Here is an 11,059-nt window from a genome sequence, read left to right on the forward strand (position 1 = left end):
GGCCTCCCCGCTGCGCTGCGGGGGCGCAGAGGACCACCGGGTTCTAAAGTGGGCTTCTTTGGTCCAAGTCTCTTATTTACGGATGAAAAAAGACTTAGAGACGGCGTAATTGGTTCACTGTCACCCCAAAAGTACTGTCACGTATCGAACGTAGTGAGTAATCGGAAGCCGGGAACGGAAGGCGCGGTGGCCACAGGGAAGCAGGACAGCCATGGCTCTCCCGCAACGCGGCGCTTCCAGAGCGAAGCCGAGGGCGCCTCCGAGCGGCCGGTGTCGGCACCACAAGGAAAACTCCATGAAAAAGACTCGGGTACTGCGGCATCCCAGAGCCAATAGGCTCTCAGGTCGCTCGGCTCTCTCCTTTTTTCCATTGGATCCTTTACCTTTCAATCAACCATTTTCTCGGCTTTTATTTGTTTAATGTCCATCATTCTACCCAACCTACCAATCACATGCTTCTCTCCGAGAGCATCTTACGTCATTCTATCCTCCGTGAATCTTTTTTTCCATTGGCCAGAACAAGCTCTTCCTCTTGTTCATCCTTTTCGGGGCGGAAGTGAGACAGTCCCTAATGCAATTGGTTTATGTTTACAGGCCGTGGCCGTCTCACAAGCCGGTCATGACGATGTTGGCGCGCCGGAAGTATGGTTCCGGAAAGGGTGTGAGGGCTTGCAAAGATGGCGGCGCCGGTGAGTTGTAATGCCAAGTTTTCCTCGTGTAGCGTTTGTGGACGTTTCCTACTCCCTTCCCTAGTGCGAGGCAGTTTATCGGCCCCAGGGAAAGGGGTGTTGAAAACTTGCTTCCGGGGCAGGCCTCCCTGGCATAGCAGGGCACAGGGAGCCCCGCTGAGCCGGGGACTGGCCTGCTGGGCAGCGGGAGCAGACCCTGGGGTCTGGGGGCTGCGAGGAGCCGGCGTCCCGAGGACAGTGACTTCCTTCTCTGCCTTCCGCAGGGGGTGCTCGAGGCGGACCTGCCGAGTGCCGTGACGCTGCTGAAGACCCTCCAGGAGCAGGTGCGTGGTCGGCGTCGTCCCTGGGGCAGAGGTGGTCACCGCTGGCCCCGACTGCTTGTGCCTCCACCCCAGTCTGTCGGTGACTCGGGACGGGGAGGGGGTGGCGGGTGTCATTGCTGCCAACTACCAGGAGAGTGAAAGGTTTGATGAACTCCAGAACAGAAAGTCATTTGTGTTTCCTGCCCCTGAAGGGACGCTGCCAGCTCCAGAGAAAGGCTGTCAGAGTCCACTTCTTCGACTTGTAGCAAAGGAAGGCGGTGCTGGGACAGGGATCCCGGTGTGCCTGGTGGGTGCTCAGCCCATAGGCCTTGACATGGTTCTGTGCATTAAGTTCAGCCTGTCCCCCCGGAGAAATTACAGTACTCCCTTCACCGCTGCTCCAGCCTGCCCCTGATTGGGTAGAGAGAGTCTCTGTAGCTTTAAGAAGCAATGGAGATTTTGGTTTTTCTATTTTGAAGAACTGTTGGGAGTGCCTCTTGGTCCTGCCCATAGCTGAGAAGATACCAGCATCTCATTGTACATCGTACCTCATGGTTCACAGACGGGGTCGACTTTGCTCTTCTTTTTGGGCTAATTCCAGGTGATGGCTGTAACCGCGCAGGTGCAAGCACTGACGAAGAAAGTTCGAGCTGGAACCTATCCGACAGAGAAGGTACATACAATGTCCTGGCCAGCGGCCCCAACCTGCTGTTCCCCAGAGTTGAGTCAGCACAGGTTTCTCATGCTTCTGAGCTGAGTGCCACAGCGCCAAGGACGAGTTTGGATCCAGCTGCTGGAGTCCCCGTAGAAGCCAGTGACAGCAGGATGAGGACCACGAGGGATGTTAGCCCTGGAGGAGGCAGGCTGGGTAGCTGTGTGGTTGCATCCACTGCTTATTCTGTATGTTAAGATGCCGCCTATGAAGGCGCGATGCTGAGAGGCTGAAACACGAGAGCCAGGTCCATCTCACTGAGCTAGTGCAACTTTCAGAAAAGAGCCTCTTGGTGGGGTCAGTGTGGAAGGATGACTGTGAAGCTCTCAACCAGGTCTAAACTGGGAAACTGTAGTCTCTGCGTTATGTATCCAACCTGTGCTTGAACTAGGTTAGAAGCACAAAAGTCAGTTGTGATAGGTTAATAACAATCACTGAAGTGTTTTTAAGTGTGAGAGTAATAGAGAATTTGTGCCTTTAGAAAAGTGTCTAGGAGCACTTTAGTATATTCTCTTCTCGGAGCTGGGATTGTGATGTGATAACTTTTTAAAATATACGTATAGAATGTATAATATGTTTTTATCTTTGTCATCATATGCTTTTTAAGATTTATTTTTATTGGAAAGGCTTATTTGCAGAAAGAAGGAGAGACAGAGAAAGATTTTCATTCACTGGTTCACTCCTCAAGTGGCCACATACCAGAGCTGAACTAAGCCAAAACTAGGAGCCAGGAGCCTCTTCTGGTCTACCACATGGATACAGGGTCCCAGGACTTGGGCTGTGCTCCACTGCTTTCCCAGGCCATAAGCAGGGAGCTGAAGTGGAAGTGGAACAGCCAGGACATGAACTGGTGCCTATATGGGATGCTGGCTTTTGCAGGAAGAGTGTTAACCTGTTGAGCCATTGTGCCTGCCTCTATCATATACTTTAAAAAAGAGAGAGAGATTCATTTATTTATTATTTGAAGGGCACAGTTAGAGAGCAACTGGGAGGAGAGGAGAGAGTCCGATCTTCCATCTGCTGGTTCATTCCCTAAGTGGCTGCAATGGCCTGACTGGACCAGTCCACAGCTAGGAGCCCAAAACTCCATTCCATGTGGGTGACTGCAGCCTGAGTATTTGGGCATTTGTCCATCATTTCCCAGGCACATTTACAGGGAATTGGATCGCAAGTGGAGCAGCCAGGACTTGAACCAGGATTCATATGGGATGCTGGTGTGACAGGCAACGGTTTTATCCACTGTATCACAACTCTGACCCCAAGTTAATTGAAGAGCTGGGCTTGTGTGGAGATACTTTGGATTGTTTCAGTTTGGGGGGATTTGGTGGATTGCTGCCACAGACCCCTTGGTTGCTATGACAACACTCCATAGCCAGAGTGTGCCAGCCCCACGTGTCTATAGCCCCATGATTGACAAATCTTGTCGCGGGCTGTTGGAAGAACCCTTTGTTGATTCCCCTGGTCTTGGTGTCTCCCAGTGATTTTCTGAGCTCTGCGTCCTTGTTGTTAGCATCCACTTCTCCATTGCTCATCTTAGATTTAGCTATTTCTTTCTTTGCTTGCTTCCTTCCTTCCTTCTGTTCTATTGCAAAGTCAGATATAGAGAGGAGGAGACACAGAGGAAAATCTTGCATCCACTGGAGCTGAGCAGCTGAGCCCATCCAAAGCCAGGAGCCAGGAACTTCTTCTGGGTCTCCTACATGGAGAGCTGGATGGAAGGGAGCCGGATGGGAAGTGGGGCTGGATGGGAAAGGAGCTGGATGGGAAGTGGGGCTGCCAGGATTAGAATTGGCGCCCATATGGGATCCCGATGCATGCAAGGTGAGGAATTCAGCTGCTAGGCTGCAGTGCCAGGCCCAGGTTTAGCTATTTCTTGAAACTGCTCTAGAGCAGTTTCCCCTCTTAGCTGAGTGGGGAGTACATCCCAGGATGTTCAGTGGATGCTTGAAACCTGAGAGGGTACTCAACTTTGCCCACCATTTCTCCTATTTGCCCTGCTGTGTTGTTACGGGGACCTTCCAAGAAGACCCCAGCAGTCTCATAACAGAGATGTTGTTAAGTGACTGACAGGTGGGGCGCATATACAGCGTGGGTCCCCTGGACCAGGGGATGGCTCGCTGTGGAGGAGAATGGACCAGGGCAGTGCAAGCCTGCCTCGCGCTGCTCAGAACAGTGCACCATTTACAGGATTTATTGGTTAGTCATTAAATGAACTTTCCATGTAATCTTTTTTGGACTGCAGTTGTTGGCTGTAGGCACCCAAAACCCTGGAAAGTGAGACTGTACATGAGGAGGGCACTTCTGAACTCTAGGTGCCCTCTACCAGCTGGGTGGGAAGAAGTTGAACTTGGAAAAGCGCTACCCATTCCCTGGGTAAACCGAATTTGCATCTCTTCCCATTTGGTTCAACCTAGGGCCTCAGCTTCTTGGAGGTGAAAGACCAGCTCCTGCTCATGTACCTTATGGATCTGAGCCACCTCATCCTGGACAAAGCCTCGGGAGCATCTCTTCAGGGACACGCTGCGGTTTTGAGACTGGTGGAGATTCGCACGGTATGGAGCAGTTGGCATCTTTGAACTTGTAGTTTCCTAAATCCTGAACTCCAGTGCAGTAACTCTTATTTATTTTAAGTAGGTATCTTGATATCTAGGTAAAGAACTCAAATTAGAAGCAGACTTGGTGCTGTGTATGTATATGGGTTTTTTTTTTTTTTTTTTTTTTTATCATCTTCATTTCCTCTGCTTTGTGCTTCATGTGCCTTACTTGGCAGTTTATCGTGTGTAATGCTGGTGTGTACGCAATACGGGAAGGGAACGCAGTCATGTTCAACTGCTGTGTTACAGGTTTTGGAAAAGCTTCGTCCTTTGGACCAGAAACTGAAATATCAGATTGACAAACTGGTCAAAACAGCGGTGACTGGGAGCCTCAGTAAGTAGGGGACCATCCTCCGTTGGTGGGGACTATCCTGCAATCCCACATCCCGGGAAAACTCTTGGGTTTTGTATTTCAGGTGAGAATGACCCACTTTGTTTTAAGCCTCAGCCCAGCAGTATGGTGAGCAAGGTGAGGAATCTCGTTGCTCTGCTGGTGTTCGCGAAGGTTCTGTGTGTGTCCCTGGATGCCCTGGGGTGCTCAGTGATTGGACTCTGGGCTAGGGCAGTGTTGGCAGGAGATGCCCTCGTGTGTCCTTAGGTTAGATTCTCCCACTGGGATCTTCTGGCCTTGGATTTTCTCCTCCCTTGTGGCCTGGTGCTTCCCGGGTGTGCAGGCATGTTCCTTTTGCAGTTGAGCTCCGAGGATGAAGAGGAAGATGCAGCAGAGGATGGCCAGTCATCGGGGAAGAAGTCTGTGAAAGGAGCATCCAAGAAATATGTTCCGCCACGCTTGGTTCCGGTGCACTATGGTAGGATGGCTGCTGCCACCCCCGCAGGCACTATGTCCCCGTCCTGCTTGGCTCTGCTCGGCAGTAACCCGTGCTGCTGCCACTCACAGATGAGACAGAGGCCGAGCGGGAGAAAAAGCGGCTGGAACGGGCCAAGAGGCGGGCGCTGAGCAGCTCTGTCATCCGGGAACTGAAGGAGCAGTACTCGGACGCCCCGGAGGAGATCCGTGATGCTCGCCATCCCCACGTGACTCGCCAGAGTCAGGAGGACCAGCACAGGTGGGGGCCCTGGTGCTCAGAAAACAACCCCCCCACGGTGCAGTCACACCTGGGACCGAGACAGCCGGTGTGATGCAGGGTGGAATGAAATGGGGTGGAAGTTCTTAGGTTTGGAGAGTACAGGATAAGAACAAGAAGAAATGATTTTGTCTGTTTAAGCCAAATCAGTTGCTATGTGCAGTATGGTGTACGCAGTTTCACATTGTATTTCCGGACTCTCTTGTGCTGAAGGCAATATAGACAGATGATTTTCTGTCTGTATTCATTTATTTGAAAGACAGATATCCCTGACAGAGGGAGAGAAACAGGTGGTGGACTCTCCAGTGGCCGTGATGGCCAGGGCCAGGCTGAAGCCAAGAGCCTGGAACTTCATCCGGGTCTTTGCACTGTGGCAGGAACCAAGCCCTGGAAGCGTCCTCTGCTGCTGTCCCAGGCTCATCCGCAGGGAGCTGGAGCAGAAGTGGCACAGTTGGGACTGAAGCTGGCCCCATATAAGCAAGGTTTTCTGATGACGTTGATGTTGGAAGTGGCAGCTAAGTTCAGGAAAGCAAAGTTAAGTCCTTTATTTAAAGAAGAGTGGATTTACTTAGGTGCAGTCTCTGTAGTTGATGGATTTATGTGAAAGATGCTACACAGGAGGGCCTGGTGCAATAGCTTAGTGACTAAATCCTTGCCGGGATCCCATATGGGCACCGGTTCGTGTCCCAGCTGTTCCGCTTCCCATGCAGCTCCCTGCTTGTGGCCTGGGAAAGCAGTAAAAGACAATCCAAAGCCTTGGGTCCCTGCATCCACATGGGAGACCTAGAAGAAGCTCTTGACTCCTGGCTTCAGATCAGCTCAGCCCCAGCCACTGTGGTTACTTGGGGAGGGAAGTGAACCAGCAGATGGAAGATCTTTCTGTTTCTCCTTCTCTCTGTATATCTGGCTTTGCAACAAGAATAAAATGAATCTGATTTTTTTTTTTAAGATACTATACAGGAAATCCTGTTTATGAAGCCAAAATGCAGGAATTTTCTCATACATTTTAAATTGTCCAGTGTGTAGGCTCTGGATTTATCTCTAAAGGTGAGGAAAGTTTGAGCACAAAGAGCATTTCTTTCTTTTTTTTTTTTTCTTTCTTTCTTTTCTTTCTTCCTTTTCTTTCTTTTCTTCCCTTTTTTTTTTTTTTTTTTTTTTTTAACAAAGATCATTTCTTTGAGGAAGATGCTGCAGTAGGAACCATTCAGTGGGTCCTTAGCAAGTGCTGTGTTCAGCTGTGGTGAGGGTTCCGGCAAACACGCCGAGCAGAGAGGAGTGCAGGTGCAGGCTGGGGCTGGGCTGCAGTGGTCACCGCGGTCTGCAGCTGCCGCCCACTGTCTCCTCGGGCAGGATTAACTACGAGGAGAGCATGATGGTGCGCCTCAGCGTCAGTAAGCGCGAGAAGGGACGGCGAAAGCGAGCGAACATCATGAGCTCCCAGCTGCATTCCCTCACGCACTTCAGTGACATCAGCGCTCTCACGGGAGGAGCCGCTCTCGATGAGGTGAGGTGAGCCCCAGGAGGAGGTGGGAGCCTGTCCGGCCAACCCACCGGCTGGGGCAGTGCACCGCCATGCCTTCGCTTCCCCTCTCTGTCTCCAGGATCCCAATCCTGTTAAGAAGCAGAAGAGGATGCCCAAGAAGGGGCGGAAGAAGAAAGGTCAGTGGAATGCTAGGATTTGGGGGGACAAAGTGCCAGTGAGGAGTATGACCTGGGGCATCCGTCCTCAGCATTGGCTGCCCCGTGTCCCACCAGCCCCTAAAGCACGTCTTCCATATTGTCTGTTCATCTCTAGGGGAACTTTTTGTTCTCTTTGCTTTTGGAAGTCAGGAACCCCTGGGCTCCATCTCTTTAAGTTTCCACAGCCTCTGGTCAGGCTTCCTGAGATGGGACAGTCAGGGTTAGGTGAAGGAGCGAGTATCTGGTTTTAGTTTTGCCGCTACTCGCAGTTTTGTGTCCTGGAAAGATCTGGAACATTCTGCCCAGGAGTCCCTCCCAGGAAACCCTTCTCTCTGACTCCTGTGGCATTGCCTGCTGGCCTCTGCCTCATTCTTGTTCCCTTCTTTCCAGGGTTTCGGAGGCGGCGGTGATTGTGAATGTATATACTTAGGTGGTATTGTCATCCTGGAATACTTTTGGTTTCAACTCTGTGGAGCTGTTTGTTTCCTCCCCTCCTTGGAATTCATTAATTGCTTTGGCCATGTGAGAAGTTCTTTCCTAATAAAATTGTTTTTTCTTATGAATTTAAAGCCCCTTTTGCACATGTGTTTTATGACTGGACTCACTGGGTCAGGGGGTATTTTTGGTGAGAGTGTGGTGAAAAGGGAAAGGTGGAATTGTGTTTTGTTTTTTGTTTTTTAATGAAAAATCTGGTGCCAGCCTCAGTAATGAACTCTTTAAAGATTCATGGGGTGAGCATGATGGCTCAACTGGGTAATCCTCCACCTGCAAGCACTGATATCCTGTGTGGGCGATGGCTTGTGTCCTGGCTGCTCCACTTCCCTTCCAGCTCCCTGTTTGTGGCCTGGGAATACCGTAGAGGACGGCCCGAAGCCTTGGGATCCTGCACCCATGTAGGAGACCTGGAGGGGACTTGGCTCCTGGCTTCAGATCAGCTCAGCTCTGGCCATTACTGCCATTTGGGGGGGGAGGAAGTGGTGAGGAGGTAAACCAGCAGATGGAAGCTCTTTCTCTCCCCTTGCTCTGTAAATCTGCCTTTTCAATAAAAATATAGATTGACGTGTTTACTTGAAAGAGCTGCACAGGGAGAGACAGGTCTTCCATCCATTGGTGTATTCTCCAGAACAGCTGGGAGGCCAGGAGATGGGAGCTGCTTCTGGCTCTCCCATGTGGGGGCAGGGGCCCTAGCACTTGGATTATCTGCTGTTGCTTTCCCCAGACATTGGGGAGCCAGATCAGAAGTAGAACAACCTGACAGGAACCAGCGCCGCAATGGACTACTGGCCTCCCAGGTGGCAGCTTTACCCACTATACCACAGTGCTGGGCTCCAAACAACTCTTTAAATTCAGTTTGTCCCAACTTCCGTTAAGATTCGTTTTAACTCAGTACAGATAACTGAAATAGGTTGATTTTAAATTCTAGTCATGTATCTCGCCTGGCCACCAGGTGGCGTTAGTGGTCTGGGAAACCTTTGGTGTTTCCCTTACTAGGAAGCAAGATAGAAGCTTCCCACATCAGCATGGTTCTCCTTGTAGCCACTTCTCTGTTTTTCTTTTGTTTCTGAAATAGCCTGAACATGGAGCTGACTTGGGCAGTTATTCAGCTTCTAGAGAACAGGAAGGAGAGCAAAGTGTATGGATTTGTGTATTTCAGCCTCTCTGGTCCTCTTCCATTAAGGATTACCAGAGTCCGGGAAGGCCAGTCCTTATTTAAAGGACTTGCAGAAGAATACCAGCAAGCAAATATTCCTAGCTCGACAATCAAAAGATTGAAAAATCTCACAGGACTCAGGAGACTGACGGGCATTATTCTGATCTTGCACGCTGTATCCAGACAGTGTAATCTGGTGCGCGATCCCACAGGCCATGCGTGACGCAGAAAGTGAGCAGAAGGCTGTGTAGCTGGGTGGGTGGAGCCTGTGGGAGAATGGATTTCAGTGTCTGCCTCTCCAGGGCAGTGTCACGCTGCAATATAATATCATTAAAACCTTGCTGATTCTCAATCCCATGAACTTGGGTGTATACTGGTCTGCATAACTGGGGCAGGAACTGACCTTAGCCAGCCAGCTGCAGCCTAGCAGAAAGCTGTTCTGACACTGGACTTGAGGCTGGTTTTTCCCTTCTGACTCTTATCCTGGCCAAACCACTTCCTGTCTCTGGCCTTGAGTTCTCAGATGAGAAACATATCTTTCAGATTGTCTCTGGGTAAAAGAACCAAGAGCTTTTGTGGATGACACCAAGGTGGGCTTACTTTCTTTCGTTTTTTTGAAAGTCAGGATTACAGAGTAGTTGGGGGTGGAAGGGAGAGTCTTCATCCGCTGGCTCACTCAGTGGCAGAGGCCAGAGCTGAGCCAGTCTAAGCTTTATCCACATCTCAAGGACTTGGGGCACCCTCTGCTGTTTTTCTAGGTCACTAGCAGGGGTCTGGATCAGAAGTGGAGCAACCAGAACTGGAAACAGCGCCCCTGTGATGCCATAACCGCAGGCAGTAACTTTACCTGCTACACCATAGTGCTGGCCCCATGGGCTTTAAACTTTAACAGCCTCTTGACTTTCAAGCCCCCTGGCAGATCTGAGGGATCCTGACAGTCCCCAGACCCTGAGACTGTTTGCCCAGGTGATTCTTTTTTTTCTTTTTTAAGATTTATTTATTTGTATTGGAAAGGCGGATATACATAGAGGAGGAGAGACAGAGAGGAAGATCTTCCATTCGATGATTCACTCTCCAAGTGAGCACAACGGCCGGTGCTGCGCCGATCCGAAGCCAGGAACCTGGAACCTCCTCCAGGTCTCCCACACGGGTGCAGGAACCCAAGGCTTTGGGCTATCCTCAACTGCTTTCCCAGGCCACAAGCAGGGAACTGGATGGGAAGTGGAGCTGCCGGGATTAGAACCGGCGCCCATATGGGATCCCGGCGCGTTCAGGGCCAGGACTTTTAGCCGCTAGGCCACACCGCCGGGCCCTGCCCAGCTGATTCTAAACAAAAAACCATGAGGACAAAATCGGATTTTTTTCCATGGCTTAGCGAACCTTCCTGGGTAAGTAGTTTAGCTCAAAAATGTTTTGATTAGTACCACCATGCTCACTTCCAGTTTTTGGATTATTATAGGATGTGCTTTTTTTTTTAAGATCTTCATTGTGTTTCCTATTTTCATGCTGAATGAAACATATGATGCCTCCATTTTACTAGCAAGGAAATTGAGAATCTCAAAGAATTTGTCCAACATCACATGGCTGGTAAATTGGAGTACTAGCGCTCAGGGAGTTTAGAAGGGGGAGGACTCAAGTGTCCTGCAGTTCTGCGAAGTCTTCAGGACCTTTTTTTTAAAAAAAAAAAAAAAAAATTGCTGGGGAGCCAGTATGTTTGCTCAACTGGCTAATCCTCCACTTAAGTACTGGCATCCCGTATGAGCATTGGTCATGTCCCAGCGGCTCCACTTCCCATCCAGCTCCCTGCTTGTGGCCTGGGAAAGCAGTCAAGGACAGCCAAAGCCTTGGGATTCTGCACCCACGTGGGAGACCCAGAAGAAATTACTGGATCCCAGCTTTGGATCAACTCAACTCCAGCTGTTGCGGCCATTTGAGGAGTGAACCAATAGATGAAGGATCTTTGACTCTCTGACTTTCCAATAAAAATAAATCCTTAAAAAAACTGTAGGTAGATTCTAACCTGTAACCCACTGCCTCTCAGCAACTATCCTTTTTTTTGTTTTGTTTTGTTTTGTTAAATGATGGGTTTAATTTAATTCTCCCCTGCCCACCCACACACAGAGATTTATTTTGTTTATTTGAAAGGCATGGTTACAGAGAGAGGGAGAGAGATGTCTTCCATGCACTGGTTCACTCTCCAAATGGTCATAATGGCTATACCACAGTGCTAGCTTCTATTACTGCTCCATTTCTTTCCAGTATTTTCCTTCAAAGAAATCACGGGCATCAGACACTATTCTTGCCTCTTGCTGGTAGAGCAGTAAACAAAAATTCCCGCTTCCACGG

At 49.9% G+C, this 11,059-nt stretch overlaps 1 protein-coding gene across 1 annotated transcript; it reads left to right on the top strand.

Annotated features, from left to right (window-relative positions):
* The first annotated feature begins 605 nt into the window (after positions 1-605).
* Positions 606-7,631, top strand: NGDN (neuroguidin). The gene is made up of 11 exons (XM_058666233.1): positions 606-689; positions 953-1,012; positions 1,593-1,664; positions 4,118-4,255; positions 4,547-4,631; positions 4,714-4,766; positions 4,989-5,106; positions 5,196-5,364; positions 6,733-6,886; positions 6,984-7,041; positions 7,453-7,631. The coding sequence occupies exons 1-11, from the start codon at positions 678-680 to the stop codon at positions 7,470-7,472; spliced, it is 939 nt and encodes a 312-aa protein (XP_058522216.1). The 5' UTR covers positions 606-677; the 3' UTR covers positions 7,473-7,631.
* Positions 7,632-11,059: the final 3,428 nt, after the last annotated feature.

Source organism: Ochotona princeps, chromosome 6 (assembly GCF_030435755.1).
Source record: "Ochotona princeps isolate mOchPri1 chromosome 6, mOchPri1.hap1, whole genome shotgun sequence".
NCBI lineage: Eukaryota > Metazoa > Chordata > Mammalia > Lagomorpha > Ochotonidae > Ochotona > Ochotona princeps.